Source organism: Anabrus simplex, chromosome 7 (genome assembly GCF_040414725.1).
Source record: "Anabrus simplex isolate iqAnaSimp1 chromosome 7, ASM4041472v1, whole genome shotgun sequence".
Taxonomy (NCBI): domain Eukaryota; kingdom Metazoa; phylum Arthropoda; class Insecta; order Orthoptera; family Tettigoniidae; genus Anabrus; species Anabrus simplex.
The window spans coordinates 292,646,698-292,664,135 of record NC_090271.1 but is presented as its reverse complement, the minus strand read 5'-3'; the positions used below and the strand labels follow the sequence as shown (position 1 = coordinate 292,664,135).

At 39.3% G+C, this 17,438-nt stretch overlaps 1 protein-coding gene across 1 annotated transcript in view; it reads right to left on the bottom strand.

Annotated features, from left to right (window-relative positions):
• Nucleotides 1-17,438, bottom strand: part of ena (enabled) — a 393,478-nt gene that overhangs the window by 144,746 nt on the left and 231,294 nt on the right. The window contains exon 5 of the mRNA XM_067151741.2: nt 2,554-2,663. Coding sequence (XP_067007842.2) covers nt 2,554-2,663 — 110 coding nt within the window. The remainder of the gene's footprint in view (nt 1-2,553; nt 2,664-17,438) is intronic.

Below are 17,438 nucleotides of genomic sequence, written 5' to 3'. Positions count from 1 at the left end.
TAGATGTTTATTTTTGCAAGCGGCAAATCGAGTTGGTCTCATCATGTGAAACTTATAGTAAATCTTTTATTAGTAGATTAAGAAATTTACCATATTCAGTATGTGCCAGGTAAATGAAAAATGCTAAGAGAGGAATAGGCAGTTGTGTTTATGCGTTGTAGATCTAGAGAGAGCATATGACAGGGTACCGAGGGAAAAGATGTTCGCCATACTGGGGGACTATGGAATTAAGGGTAGATTATTAAAATCAATCGAAGGCATTTATGATGACAATTGGGCTTGAGTGAGAATTGAAGGTAGAATGAGTTCTTGGTTCAGGGTACTTACAGAGTTTAGACAAGGCTGTAACCTTTCACCTTTGCTGTTCGTAGTTTACATGGATCATCTGCTGAAAGGTGTAAAATGGGAGGGAGGGATTCAGTTAGGTGGAAATGTAGTAAGCAGTCTGGCCTATGCTGACGACTTGGTCTTAATGGCAGATTGTGCCGAAAGCCTGCAGTCTAATATCTTGGAACTTGAAAATAGGTGCAATGAGTGAAAAATGAAAATGAAAATTAGACTTTCAAAGAATAAACTGATGTCAGTAGGTAAGAAATTCAACAGAATTGAATGTCAAGACTGGTGATACAAAGCTAGAGCAGGTCGATAATTTCAAGTTTTTTTTTGTTTTTGTTTTTTTTGCTAGGGGCTTTACGTCGCACCGACACAGATAGGTCTTATGGCGACGATGGAATAGGAAAGGCCTAGGAGTTGGAAGGAAGCGGCCGTGGCCTTAATTAAGGTACAGCCCCAGCATTTGCCTGGTGTGACAATGGGAAACCATGGAAAACCATTTTCAGGGCTGCCGATAGTGGGATTCGAACCTACTATCTCCCGGATGCAAGCTCACAGCCGCGCTCCTCTACACGCACGGCCAACTCGCCCGGTAATTTCAAGTATTTAGGTTGTGTGTTCTCCCAGGGTGGTAATATCATAATTGAGATTGAATCAAGGTGTAGTAAAGCTAATGCAGTGAGCTCGCAGTTGCGATCAACAGTATTCTGTAAGAAGGAAGTCAGCTCCCAGATGAAACTATCTTTACATCAGTCTGTTTTCAGACCAACTTCGCTTTACGGGAGCAAAAGCTGGGTGGACTCAGGATATTTTATTCATAAGTTAGAAGTAACAGACATGGAAGTAGCGAGAATGATTGCTGGTACAAAAAGGTGGGAACAATGGCAGGATGGTACTCAGAATGAGGAGATAAAGGCTAATTTAGGAATGAACTTGATGGATGAAGATGTACGCATAAATCCGCTTTGGTGGTGGGGTCATGTGAGGCGAATGGATGATGATAGGTTACCTAGGAGAGTAATGGACTCTGTTACGGAGGGTAAGAGAATTAGAGGGAGACCAAGACGATGATGATTAGACTCAGTTTCTAACGATTTAAAGATAAGAGGTATAGAACTAAATGAGGCCACATCACTAGTTACAAATAAAGGATTGTGGTGACGTTTAGCACATTCACAGAGGCTTGCAGACTGAACGCTGAAAGGCATAACAGTCTATAATGATAATGTATGTATGTATGTATGTATGTATGTATGTATGTATGTATGTATGTATGTTAAATAGTAGCAGGTAAGGTAATGAAGCAATTACTCCTGTAAATCTTTAGCAGGTGGCACCCAATTTTGTTATTTATATATTTTCCTGTTACAAAGTACCCATTTCGTGTTTCATTTCGCCAAGTAGTTACAATACTTGAAGTGTAGTCTTTACAGGTCCCAATGCAATATCTTAGTATATTTTAAGACCCCTAGAGTTTGTAGGAGCACCTCGTATTTTATACATGGCCTTCCAACAGGTCTATCTCGCCAAATGCGTAATTTCAGGAGAGGTATAGTGATACCCAGGTTGACAGTTCCTTAGCGACCTTTAACCAAAGATTTTAATCCTGAATTAAGGACTGGAACAGGGTTCACACCTTGGCCGACCAACTGATGAACCATCTGATATGAGAAACAGCAGACCCTGTTACGAAAACCAAGTAATATGGCAAAGGACGTTGTGAAGGAAGCAGCTGTCTTGGCCTTTCAAAGTTCTCAATGAGCTGTATCACTGTATCAAAAACTAACTCATGTTAGGCATCAAAACCAACAACTGGGTGGCGTGAGAATATAATTCTTTTAACTGTATGAATGGATAGGTTCTTAAACATGTACACAATGAAAAAAAACATTTATCACAGAACAAAATTAGAAATAACTGACATGCATGCAATCAGCATAAACTACATGTACGTTTTTTAAAAAAGAGAAGCAACACCTGCAACAAACAAAAATCACACCCTAAAACTCATCCACAACATTTTCTCTACAACATAAGAAATTATATTTGATTTGATATTTACCAGAAAAGAAAATGAATATAAAACAAAAGATATGAACAACAAAAGAAATAATTTTCAATGATATTAAAATAAGATCTGAAATAGCATTCTAAGGACTGCTATGATCACAAAAGGAGAACATGAAAATATGGCAAGTAGAGTTTCTCCCTCTTTATTACCTGTAGCCCATGTCTTCCTCAAACTGACCATTGGTGGGTTGGTATATACCCTGCGTAGATGGAGGCAAAGGTGGCTGGCCTACAGACCGTGACAGTACGTTGCTCAAAATCTAAAATTAAAGAAAAACAGAACCACATAACTTTAAGTTTCTCTTTTGATATATCAGTGGCAAATTGGCAAACAGTAAATATATCAGAATATAACAATCAAAACTCTTAGAAATATGCTAAGTTTGGATCTCCACTTACTACACAAATGATGTGCACCACAGTCAAAGGAGTCACGGGGGAAAAACTAAATTTAAAATACCATGTCGTGCCTTCCCAGGACATGAACCCAGGACGGCAATTGCCCCCGAGGATCGAACCATATTGGACGAAGGAGAAATTGCTGTGGCCTGGCTTATTAGGATTAACATTAACCGGTATAAGAAGCTGGAACTCGGTACCAAAAATTCGAGTACGGATAAATATGGTAAAAAGGGAATTGCATTTCATATAATTGGGAATTGTAGTTGAAAGAGGGATATTTCATCTCATTAGGAAATCTTAAGAGAGAAGTAGTCACAAAGCCCAGAGTCATAAGCACGAGGATATGAGTCATGTTGACCCAATACATAGGTCAGGCCACTGACAATGTTAGGACGCACAGGAAATATACAGGGGATACAGGCCTATGATTAGTCAGAACCACAGAAAGTTCTATGGTAATGTAGGTAGAATATTCCATAAGCTTCATGAACGATTGGGTGGGGCCGGTAAGGCTATATAAACATGAGGAAACCAATGCTCGGGGCTTCTACAGGATATTCGCGGACCAGTTGGAACCAGAACCCTTGTCGGTTGACAGGGCGATTACGCAAATAATAATAATAATAATAATAATAATAATAATAATAATAATAATAATAATATTTTCTTAACTTGATCTTCTTGCTCAAGACTCAGTCACATTAAAATCATATAACTTCTGCACATAGTGTACATATCTTGTACATACTTCAGTTCAAGATTTAGTAAACTTCATCGTGAAATTATACTTCATTTGTTATCCTTCTTCTCTGCACCTTAGTTGAAACTTCCCAAACCCTAACATTCCAACCGCTTGGGAACTATCCAATCTATCAAATACCAACCTAATAACCTCCTGCAAGGTCCTAATCCTGTCTGTCACAACAGAAGACAGAAAATTTTGGTTTGCAGCTGTGTGGTGTGGGAAGTAGACAACCTCAGCAGAGAAGGAGACAAACTGATTTAAAAGCCCCGCAAAAGAGGCTGTCAAGAAAGAAGTTACAAGCCCGGAGTTCCTGTTCCACTGAGAGGCCCAGTAGCATGCGAGCAGCTTACTAAGCCAGTTCAGCACGAGGTAGCAGGTAGCAGAACCGGTGCAGACCAGACAACCGACCGAGGAACCAGCCCAACTTCAACGTGAACCAGCAATTAAGGACGAGTGCCTATAACTTTATATATGGGTAATCTAGTAGATAATGTGACTCAGAATCTGATACGAGTAGTGTGCATGTAGAGGAACGTTTATACATATCAGCTGCATCTATCTATGTAGGTGTTCTGTCTTATGGCAGGTCTTGTCATGGGATGAACCTCTTCCACTGTTGCCTGTCCTGCGCCAAGTTTTTCATGTCCGAACATTTATTTCCTTGGATGTTGTCCAACATTTGATATTTTTTCCTTCCTCTTCCTCGTTTGCCTTTCACCATTCCCTCTATTCCTTCTTTCAGTAAACAGTCCCTCCTCAAACAATGTCCGATCCAGTTCATTTTTTCTCCTTCTAATGGTATGTAACATACTTCGTTCTTCTCCAACTCTTCGTAATACCTCCTCATTCCTTACCCGGTCTTCCCATTTCACTCGTTCTATTCTCCTCCATACCCACATCTCTAGTGCCTCCAATCTTCTCTCATCTTTCTTTCTCAATGTCCAAGTCTCTGCGCCATGCAGCGCTATGTTCCAAATGTAACACTTAGCAAGTCTTTTCCTCAAATCTTTGTTTAGTAGTCCACAAAATAATTTTGATTTTTTCCTAAAGCCTTCTTTTGCTATGGCAATTCTTTTCTTAATTTCTGTTGTGCAATACATATCATCTCTGATCATACTTCCCAAATACTTGAAGTTACTGACTTGCTCTATTTCTTCTCCTCCTATACTAATATGACAATTTCTACCTTTTCCTCCAATTATCATACTTTTGATCTTCTTCTTATTAATTCTCATTCAATATTCTTCTAGTTTCATGCTGAGTTTATCTAACATTTGTATCATTTCACGTTCGCTTTCTCCCATCACAACCACATCATCTCCAAATCTTATACATTCTACTCTCCTACCTCCAACACAAACTCCACTATTTCCATTAAAACTTTCATTGATTAATAGGTCACGAGTTTGACGGCAGTAAGCCAGAACACCTCCGCGAATTTATCCTGAATGTAGAAGCCGCACACTGCATGATGTGGCCCAAGGAAAAGACATTCTTTGAGTGCATTTTAATGAAGATAACAGGCCCAGCTCGTGAAACGTTGCTCTTACGGGGAGATATTGTAGACTGGTAGCATGCAAAAAGTGCTCTTTGGGAACATTACGGCAAGCAAGGCACACTTGAGTTACACCTGTGTAAATTATTCCAGTCCAAACACGGGACTAGGGATGCTGTAGCAGAATGGGCACATGAGGCGGAGAAAATTACGGTCATGTTCAGAAATGCAATATTACAGGAAGAACCAATAGAAGGCCACAAATATCAGCGCCGGCTGATAGTGAAAACAGCGATAGCTGGGTTCACCCTCGGGCTCCGAAATAGGAGAATTCATAACAAGGTGCAGGATAGGAATGAGAACTTTTGAAGAGGCTGTAGGCGCCGCTAGGCAAGAGGAGGCATTGTTGCTCTCCCAGGAAGAACACAAAGCACTGTATAAGCCACACTCGCCTAGGACTCCTCGTAAGGAATGCTGGCAGGGAGTACCAACAAAGGGAAACACGGGGCAACGTCAGGCGTCAGGCAATAAGCAGTATAAGATCCGAAACGTCTTGGTGACCTGCTTCAATTGCAAGCAGGAAGGGCATAGTGCGAGGGAATGTGATCAGCCAAGGGCCAAGGATAATACTTCTGCGCTCAAGTGCACGTATTGTAAAAAGTTAGGCCATAAAGAATGAGAGTGTAGGAGAAAGTTGAAAAACAATGAGAAACCTACAAGCAAGGAAAAAAAAAAGTTAGGTCCACGAAGACGCAGGAAACAGAGCATCGTAACAGGCGATCTCAGTCCGTGATACGATGCTATGAATGTAACAAAGTGGGTCACAAGAGACCCGAGTGTCCATGACGAAATGGTCAGAATACCAGGTACCGTGGACGTGCAGAAGGCAGGACCATTTATGGTGGTAGTGTACCTTTAATCTTAGTCGAGACAGCCAACCTAACCCTCAAGGAAAGGGCTTGTACAACACAAAATAGCGGAGATGGACAGGGTAGTCCGAAGGAAAAGAACCAACAGTTAGAGAAAGCCTCTACGCACAATTGCGGCCATAAATTATGGTGTGATATATGAGAGCGATGGTCTCACAAAAGTAAGGATTGTTGGTTCAAATCACGGGACGCTTTAAACTAACAAGGGAGTCGCGAGTGAGGGACAGCTGTGAAAACCCCAGTAGTATCAAGTCCCGCCGTATCAGACGTATCTAAAACCGAAGGTACAATCCTGATAGACTTAGCCAGAAAAAGAGATCCTGTTAGATTTTTAATACACACAGGTAGTGACGTATCCCTTCTTAAAGAAAGGTGGGCACCGAAAGACGTTTTCGTGAATCGAAAGGAGACCCTCAGGCTGAAAGGTATCAGTGGAGACGCAGTACTCAAAAAAGGAGAAGTTTGAGTCCTGATAGGAAGAAAAATCCTAGGGTCCCATCTGGTAGGCAATGATTTTAATCTGAGACAAGACAAAATCATAGGGAAAGATTTCCTGCATAAAAGTGTATTAAACTGTAAGGAAGGCTATGTGCTAATAGCAGGGGAAAATATACCTGTTTGGTGCAAAGGAACCTCTGTGGGTCACACTTGAAGCCCGAACAAAAAAATAGTGGCTATTGAAGTAAACAAGAATAATATCGAAGGTCCCATTGAGAGTGAGGAAGTAAGACTAGGCGTTTACTTTACGTTTGGATCACTTAGCAGCCAAGGATCATGAAGAAATATATGCAGTCCGTACCGCCTACCAAGATGTATTTTACTTGGAAAGTGATAAGCTGACACACACGGATGTGCTACAACATGCCATCCCGGTACCCGCTGACCAGCCTCCCATACATTTAGGGCAATATTAGTTACCCAAAGCCTAGAAAGAGGATATAGGCAGGCAGATTGACAAGATGCTAAACGATGAAATTGTAGCACCTTCACACTCTCCATGGTCCTTACCTATTCTCCTAATCCCAAAGAAAATGGACGCCTCTGGGAAGCAAAAATATAGGCTTGTAGTTGATTTTCGCGAGCTGAACCGTATTACGATTGGTACGGCATATCTGCTTCCTTTAATTACGAAGTTACTAGATGCCTTAGGGAAGGTACGGTACTTCTACGCTACTTGACTCCCTCAAACAATGTACAGGTTACAGTAGGTGTACAAGAGGGAGGGGAAGGAAAGGGAGGAGTTGTAGAAGACAGGTGGTCTAATGTTCTAAGGGGAAGGAGATTGCAGGCTAAGGGCTCTATTCAGGATCAGAATTCAGGACAGGTGTCTGTGCGAAATCGGTATGAGTCACTCCAGGTAGAACAACGGAGGGAAGATGAGGGACAGGGAACTGTTGCTGAGATGCGTGGAAGTAGGAGGAAGGGAAAAGGTAGGAAAGGGAAATGTAGAGTAGAGGATAGGAAAAGACAGGTGGAACAGGGTCATGGGAAGGAGAAAAGGGAGGAGGAAGTAGCTTCTGCAGCTATCAGGAAAGATAGGGCTGACCAGGAGGGGAGGGGATCAAATGAGGTGGGTAGGGTTGAGGCTCTGGTCATGGGGGATTCCATCGTTAGACACGTGGGGACAGTGTGTGAAGGAAAGGGAACCAGGGTAGAATGTTATCCAGGAATTAGGTTGAGGCAGATGTTGAGGAAAGTAGAAGAGAGGGAGGAGGGGAAGGAGAAGGTGGTAGTGTTTCACGTTGGTACCAACAACGTAAGGCAAGCTGATATTAGTACCAACATAGTTGGAGATGTGTGGGATCTGGTAAATGCAGCACGGGTGAAGTTTAAGAAAGCGGAGATTGTTATTAGTGGAATACTGTGTAGGAGGGATACTGACTGGAGGGTGATTGGGGATTTAAATGAGACTATGGAGTGGGTATGTGGGAAACTGGGAGTGAAATTTCTAGATCCTAATGGGTGGGTAGGAGATAGGGATCTGCGCTTGGATGGCCTTCATTTAAACCGCAGTGGTACGTATAAGTTAGGAAATTTGTTTGGAAGGGTAATAGGGAGGTACATTCAGGGAAACGGGATGGCCAAGGGAGCGGTGATAAGGGAACAGGGAACTGGAAATCAAGTAGGGATGACATAAAATTGTTAGTGTTGAACTGTAGAAGTATTGTAAAGAAAGGAATAGAATTAAGTAATTTAATAGATATATATTTACCAGATATTGTAATAGGAGTTGAATCATGGCTGAGAAATGATATAATGGATGCAGAAATTTTCTCACGGCACTGGAGTGTGTATCGTAGAGATAGGATAGGAAAGGTGGGAGGGGGAGTTTTCATTCTGGTGAAAGAAGAATTTGTAAGCTACGAAAAAGTTAAAGATGAGACACATGAAATTCTAGGTGTAAGGCTCATTTCTAAAGATAATAGGCAACTTGATATATTTGGAGTGTACAGATCGGGAAAGGGTAGCACTGATGCGGATTCGGAATTATTTGATAGGATAGTCAGCTATGTGGGAAACGACATGGAAAGAAATGTGATTGTAGTGGGAGATCTGAATTTGCCAGATGTCAATTGGGAAGGAAATGCGAACAACAGGAAGCATGACCAACAAATGGCAAATAAGTTAATATGGGAAGGACAGCTGATTCAGAAAGTGATGGAACCAACCAGAGGGAAAAATATCCTGGATGTGGTGCTGATAAAACCAGATGAGCTCTATAGGGAAACTGAAGTAATAGATGGTATTGGTGATCATGAAGCTGTTTTTGTGGTAGTTAAAAATAAATGTGATAGAAAGGAAGGTCTTAAAAGTAGGACTGTTAGGCAGTACCATATGGCTGATAAAGCAGGTATGAGGCAGTTTCTAAAAAGTAACTATGATCGGTGGAAAACGGTAAATAAAAATGTAAACAGACTCTGGGATGGGTTTAAGAAATTGTTGAGGAATGCGAAAACAGGTTTGTACCTTTAAGGGTGGTAAGGAATGGTAAAGACCCACCTTATTATAATAGAGAAATAAAGACACTAAGAAGGAGGTGCAGACTGGAAAGAAATAGAGTTAGAAATGGCTGTGGAAGTAAGGAGAAATTGAAGGAACTTACTAGAAAATTGAATCTAGCAAAGAAGGCAGCTCAGGATAACATGATGGCAAGCATAATTGGCAGTCATACAAATTTTAGTGAAAAATGGAAGGGTATATGTAGGTATTTTAAGGCAGAAACAGGTTTCAAGAAGGACATTCCAGGAATAATTAAAGAACAAGGGGAGTGCGTATGTGAGGATCTTCAAAAGGCAGAAGTATTCAGTCTGCAGTATGTGAAGATTGTTGGTTACAAGGATAATGTCGAGATAGAGGAAGAGACTAAGGCCAAAGAAGTAATAAAATTTACGTATGATAACAATGACATTTACAATAAGATACAAAAGTTGAAAACTAGAAAAGCAGCTGGAATTGATCAGATTTCTGGGGATATACTAAAGACAATGGGTTGGGATATAGTACCATATCTGAAATACTTATTTGATTATTGTTTGGCCGAAGGAGCTATACCAGATGAATGGAGAGTTGCTATAGTAGCCCCTGTGTATAAAGGAAAGGGTGATAGACATAAAGCTGAAAATTACAGGCCAGTAAGTTTGACATGCATTGTATATAAGCTTTGGGAAGGCATTCTTTCTGATTATATTAGACATGTTTGTGAAATTAATAACTGGTTCAATAGAAGGCAATTCGGTTTTAGGAAAGGTTATTCCACTGAAGCTCAACTTGTAGGATTCCAGCAAGATATAGCAGATATCTTGGATTCTGGAGGTCAAATGGACTGTATCGCGATTGACATGTCTAAAGCATTTGATAGGGTGGATCATGGGAGACTACTGGCAAAAATGAGTGCAATTGGACTAGACAAAAGAGTGACTGAATGGGTTGCTATATTTCTAGAAAATAGATCTCAGAGAGTTAGAGTAGGTGAAGCTTTGTCTGACCCTGCAATAGTTGAGAGGGGAGTTCCTCAGGGCAGTGTTATCGGACCTTTATGTTTTCTTATATATATAAATGATATGAGTAAAGGAGTGGAATCGGAGGTAAGGCTTTTTGCGGATGATGTTATTCTCTATAGAGTGATAAATAAGTTACAAGATTGTGAGCAACTGCAAAGTGACCTCGAAAATATTGTGAGATGGACAGCAGGCAATGGTATGTTGATAAACGGGGCTAAAAGTCAGGTTGTGAGTTTTACAAATAGGAAAAGTCCTCTCAGTTTTAATTACTGTGTTGATGGGGTGAAAGTTCCTTTTGGGGATTATTTGAAAGTATCTAGGTGTTAATATAAGGAAAGATCTTCACTGGGGTAATCACATAAATGGGATTGTAAATAAAGGGTACAGATCTCTGCACATGGTTATGAGGGTGTTTAGGGGTTGTAGTAAGGATGTAAAGGAGAGTGCATATAAGTCTCTGGTAAGACCCCAACTAGAGTATGGTTCCAGTGTATGGGACCCTCACCAGGATTACCTGATTCAAGAACTGGAAAAAATCCAAAGAAAAGCAGCTCGATTTGTTCTGGGTGATTTCCGACAAAAGAGTAGCGTTACAAAAATGTTGTAATGTTTGGGTTGGGAAGAATTGAGAGAAAGAAGACGAGCTGCTCGACTAAGTGGTATGTTTACATAAAATCAGCTTCATGGTCCGTATCGCACTTCAATAGATTCACAATTATTTAATTTATTTTCCACCTAGTCGATACAATGATTGCTTAAGGCAATTTTTAATGGTCAAAAGTGGTACATGTTTCGTATATTATCAACATCTTCAGCCACATAACACTGTTTAGATGAAAAATATATAAAATTGAAAAAGTAATGCTTTAGAGGAAGTGTCCTTAAGCAATCATTGTTTCGACTAGGTGCAAAATAAATTAAATAATTGTGAATCTAAGTGGTATGTTCCGAGCTGTCAGCGGAGAGATAGCGTGGAATGACATTAGTAGACGAATAGGTTTGAATGGCGTCTATAAAAGTAGGAAAGATCACAATATGAAGATAAAGTTGGAATTCAAGAGGACAAACTGGGGCAAATATTCATTTATAGGAAGGGGAGTTAGGGATTGGAATAACTTACCAAGGGAGATGTTCAATAAATTTCCAATTTCTTTGAAATCATTTCGGAAAAGGCTAGGAAAGCAACAGATAGGGAATCTGCCACCTGGGCGACTGCCCTAAATGCAGATCAGTATTGATTGATTTGATTGATTCCCTACCACTGATCTGGCCCACTGCTGTCACCAGGTCATGCTAAAGCCAGAAGACAGAGAAAAGACCGCGTTCTCTGCATTAGGCAGGCATTACGAGTATTTGTGAATGCCGATGGGATTAAAAGATGCTCCAGCAACATTTATATGGTTAATGAAAACTGTATTGACAGGGCTAGAGGGCATAAAATGTCTCTGTTAACTGGATGACGTCATTTGCTTCGGAAGCTCAATAGAAGACCACAATCAGAAGCTTCAAGATATATTTCAAAGGCTATGAGAAGCCAACTTGAAACTAGGGCCAGATAAGTGCAAATTTTTTGCGAACTGAAGTCGCCTTCTTGGGACACGTCATTACGAAGGACAGTGTCCAGCCTGATTGGAGGAAAATCCAAGCAGTAACGAATTTTCTGCAACCAACTACCACAAAACATTTGAAAGGATTTTTAGGGTTATCAGGCTATTACTGCAGTTCATACCACTCTATTGTAAAATAGCGAAGCCACTGTACGAACTAAAGAAGGGTGTACCCTATGAGTGGACAGAGCAGCAAGAACATGCGTGCCAAGTACTAAAGCAAAAGCTCATTGAGAAAAAATGTATTCTAACAACAGATACAAGTGGCGAAGCACTAGGTGCTATATTGTCTCATATTCTGTTAGGCAAGGATTTACCTGTAGCCTATGCCAGTAGAACTCTGAATAAGGCCGAAAGAAATTACAGTACCACTCAGAGGGAAGCATTGGCCATAGTGTTTGGTGTGAAATATTTCCGTCCATACCTGTTTGGATGCCATTTCACAGTGGTGAGGAACAATAACCCACCTGAAATGGGTCTTCAGTGTATAAGACCTATCCTCTAGGTTGTTAAAATTCAGACTCAAGTTAGCTGAGTATGATTTTGATATCATATACAAGGAAGGCAAGTGTAACTGTAATGCAGACTCACTGAGTGGAACACCTGCCGCACCTGAGCAGGAAGTGAGAATAGTTAGCTCTGAGAGCCAAGAGGCAGATACAGCAGATGACGGGAACGAAATAATGAAGGGACGTCGACCCCCAACACAAGTATTACAAGTTGTCCATTTCATGACCGTATTGACGAATATAATCAAGAAGTTAGTAAAATAACCACCTAATCGATACTTTATTATTGCCTCAGGCAAAATTGAATATAAATTAGCACTTACAGGACATGTTTCGACCACTTAGTGGTCCTCTTCAGCTGTATAAAGAAAGAATTGAGAAGAAAAAACATTAGGACAATAAGCACAAATAATAAAAGTTTTTTGGAGACTCATTTGTTAAAAAATGGAGGTCATCAGAACAGGACATCTTGCCTCTCGTTCTTGTTTGGAAAAGATGTTTATTCTGTGCTGTTTAGAGGGTTTGTCTTTGAGCGCGACCTTGTGAAGTAACAATGTGACACAGTCTGACAGTTCATGCAAAGCTCTGGAGAGAAGGGAAGTAGAGTTTTGTCGTCATCTAAAATATCATGTAAGGGAGGAGGGAGATTGGGCTGTGCTTCTGCGATGTCGTGTTTGATTATATCTCTTGTCCGTCTTGTCTGTTTTGTATCTACCCATTCCAAGCATTTACTAATGTTCCCGTATCCCATTCCAAGTATTTACTAATGTTCTCGTATAAGATGTTTTTTTGCTCGTTGTTTTCATTAAGATTCTTTTCACCGTTTTCTAATTTATCAAGAACGATGTGCATGTTTTCAAGGTTGTTCATCAGATTTCCTTTATTTATCATACAGATAATTTGAAGGTCCTGTCTGATAATGGTGAATTTGTGGTTGGACTCTTTCATATGGGATCCCATGGCAGAGAATCTTTTGTATTTTTCAGCATTGACGTGTTCTTGATATCTAATTAAGAAGTTCCTTCCAGATTGTCCCACATAAGTTTTTTTACATTGAGTACAAGTTAGCTTATAAATACCAGATTCCTGGAATTCGTCATCTTTAAGTTTATTAGCTTTATTGTGACTAAAGAACCTATGTTTCGTGTTGTTGTTGGTTGAGAAGGCTACTTCGGTGTTGTGTTTCTTGAATAAGTTGGTGATTTCGTAAATCTTCGGATTATTAAAGGCGAATTTGACATATCCTTTTTCTTTTACTGAATGCTGTTTAAGTTTAATTTGTTGTTGTAGGCCAAATTAAAGGACTTGATCTCTGGCTTCGATATGTTGATGATACCTATGCCATAATTAATAAGAAAATCAACGACAGTCACAGTATTCTAGATACTTTGAATAATTTAGACCCAAACATAAAATTTACAGGTGAAGAAGAAGAGAAAGGCATACTCAATTTTCTACATATCCAAACAATTCGGAAATACAACCATATCCAATTTAAAATATACAGGAAACCCACTTTTACACCGACCACAATCAAAAGTTATTCTTTACATCCCATCCCACAAAAGAAATCTGCTTATTATAGTTTCGTCAACAGGGCCTTTGAAATTCTGCTAACAGAAACAGACAGAAAGAAGGAACCATCTTTCATTTATCAGCAAGCTCTATATAACAATTTCAGTTTGAAATTCATCAATAAAATCATTACTAAATGCAAATACCAACAACAAATTAAACTTAAACAGCATTCAGAAAAAGAAAAAGGATATGTCAAATTCGCCTTTAATAATCCGAAGATTTACGAAATCACCAACTTATTCAAGAAACACAACACCGAAGTAGCCTTCTCAACCAACAACAACACGAAACATAGGTTCTTTAGTCACAATAAAGCTAATAAACTTAAAGATGACGAATTCCAGGAATCTGGTATTTATAAGCTAACTTGTACTCAATGTAAAAAAACTTATGTGGGACAATCTGGAAGGAACTTCTTAATTAGATATCAAGAACACGTCAATGCTGAAAAATACAAAAGATTCTCTGCCATGGGATCCCATATGAAAGAGTCCAACCACAAATTCACCAATATCAGACAGGACCTTCAAATTATCTGTATGAAAAATAAAGGAAATCTAATGAACAACCTTGAAAACATGCACATCGTTCTTGATAAATTAGAAAATGGTGAAAAGAATCTTAATGAAAACAACGAGCAAAAAAACATCTTATACGAGAACATTAGTAAATACTTGGAATGGGTAGACATAAAACAGACAAGACGGACAAGAGATATAATCAAACACGACATCGCAGAAGCACAGCCCAATCTCCCTCCTCCCTCACATGATATTTTAGATGACGACAAAACTCTACTTCCCTTCTCTCAAGAGCTTTGCATGAACTGTCAGACTGTGTCACATCGTTACTTCACCAGGTCGCGCTCAAAGACAAACCCTCTAGACAGCACAGAATAAACATCTTTTCCAAACAAGAATGAGAGGCAAGATGTCCTGTTCTGATGACCTCCATTTTTTAACAAATGAGTCTCCAAAGAACTTTTATATTTGTGCTTATTGTCCTAATGTTTTTTCTTCTCAATTGTTTCTTTATACAGCTGAAGAGGACCACTAAGTGGTCGAAAAATGTCCTGTAAGTGCTAATTTATATTCAATTTTGCCTGAGGCAACAATAAAGTATCGAATAGGTAGTTATTTTACTAACTTCTTGACCCCAACACAAGGTCGAACGAGGAAAGTACACAGACTGTGACGATACAATGTTGACTGTGGATAGTTGTTACCTGAAAATATACAAGAGTGATAAATATCATTCTTGATCCGTATTGATGATATTTGATTGAAATAATAACAATAACTTAATTTATTAATTTGTCCACCTAATCAATACAATAAATCTTGTCTTTGTTAAATTACATTGACATGTTAATTAAAATGGTACATGTTTCGCCTTACATATAGGCATCATCAGCCATGGGTTTAACCGTGAAATAAAATCAGGCACCTGATTTACATATAAATAAGATAAAACTAATTTTAAAAAAGCCTTGAAGAGATTGAAAGAAAATTAACATATATGGTTTTAAAGACAATGCTACGAGTGAGAAGTTTATAATTGGGTAAAGTATTAACAATAGGGACATTGAAAGACTATTAATATGAGTAAAATGAATAAAACGATAGTTTGTTAAATACTAGTAGTAAAATTATTGTAAAATGATGTTGATCGACTAGCAGTTGGAACTAGATAATGAGAATGACGATCGGAATCGTATTTTTAAAACATAATGTTGAATAAAATAAAGTTCAGAGATGGTCAAATGACCTGTGATAATTTGTTTACATAAGTTAAAAGTCAAAAGCATATGGTGATGTTGTGGTTCACTTTGATGCAGAAGTACGAGGTTGCTGTTGAACGTTAATATACGATGTTTATATTGGACCTCTATGGACCATCTCATTTGATATGATGTTATAACGTTGTTGAGAATATGGGTTTGTTGACAAGCTGGTCGAAAAGGCAATGTGACAGTAGAATGTAGCTAATCTGTTGAATATTGGATCAGAAGTAAAATCTGTAAAAAGGAAACCAAAAGCGTGGTGTTAATTGTATGAAAAAATCATAATAGAATTATTAGGTGGAAATCGTGTGCACTTACCATTTGACGGTGGTGAGGGTAACTTGTTATGTTATGAGCTAAAAGTTATTGACGACTGTCGAGCTCTTACTGCGTGTGTTATAGCTGTAGGTTTGAATTGGAGGGGAATCTGTTTGTGGAGGCGTGGCTATGGGCTTGTTTGTAATACTTGGAGGGTAGCTATTATTGGTGGGAGAGAGAGAGAAGAAAGTGTATTGCTGCATGTATTGTAGCGGTGGGATGCCGTTGGAGGGAGCGGTACCAGAGTAAGTGTAGCTATAGGTCTATTGGTTGTACTTGAATGGGAGGTACTGGCAGTGGGGGGAAGGGAGGGGAGCTTATTAGTTATAGAGGAGGTGGGAGTGCTTATTAATTTAAGGTTGAACATTTTAAAGAATATATTGGTGAGGGGAATTGATTCTAGTAATAGTAATAAAATCTGTTCGTACAAGGGGCTTCTTTTTAATCAATGATATCGTTTAAATTCTTATCTTTGTTAAATTGCTGGTCGAGGAATATCAATAAGTTTTCGTATTCTGTCATGAGCTTACTTATTTTGATTCTTTTAAGGATATGAAGGTCCTGTTCTATGGAAGTGAATCTATGCCCTGTGTCCCTCATGTGGTTGGCCATAGGAGAGAATTTATTGTGTCTTAGTGCATGGTAATGTTCAGCGTATCTGGTTAAAAAGCTGCGGCCAGTTTGGCCAACATAAGAAAAATTACAAGTAGAGCATTTTAACACTAGAACGGCCAGAGCGGTCATTTTGACCGTTAGTGAATTTCAAGGTATTTCCACGCTCGTAATTTTTTACGCACGAGTGTTCTTTTGTGACTTTTAATATTTTAGGGTTATGTACATTCACGCCAAAAATTACACCCGTAGACAATAAGGGAACACCGATATTGTCCCTTATACCTAGGAAGGCCATAAGCGGTCATTGATACGGAGAGCTCTATTCTGCTCATTGCTTGCTTCCTGTGATATATTTACAAGTGGCACTATAGGGGTGTATGATGTAACTAAATTGTATGCCTCTAGCAGTGGTTGCGAGTGGACGAGTTAGTGTCTGTCCCTTGTGTCGTATAGTGCGTAATAAAGGCTCTGCGGCAAAAACTTACTCCTGTTCAATTAGCAGAACTTGAAAAGCTAGGAGAAGACGAATCAGGTGACGAGGATACATTATCAGATATAGACGCAATGTGTGATGATGATGATTTTATACCTCAATAGTGTGATAATATGTCGGATAGTGATGGTGATTTGGCTGATGAAAATATGCACACAGTAGACTTCGCACCTACAATAGAGCTGGATGTCGAAGGTGTATTTTACAACGTACTTGATCTAGCAGCAATAAATTCATGGATAGTCTACAAGGTAGTTACGGGACAGAGAATCTCCCGACATGATTATATTCTTGAAGTAATATAAGAACTAAGATCTCATTTTGTGAACACAAGATCCCGGTTGATTGAACTCCCTACACTTCAGCCTGAGCCTCAGATTCAGGTTCAATGTGCCAGTCGTAAGCGACAACAACGTCCAGTGAACTCCAATTGTAAACAGAACAAAACCTCTGACACATGTTCTTCGTGCAACAAAGTAGTCTGTGGAAAATGTTCGTGTAAGGTAATAACTTGCATAAATTGCTTGTCAAGTGCCTAAATAGGTTTGTAAACAAATAGA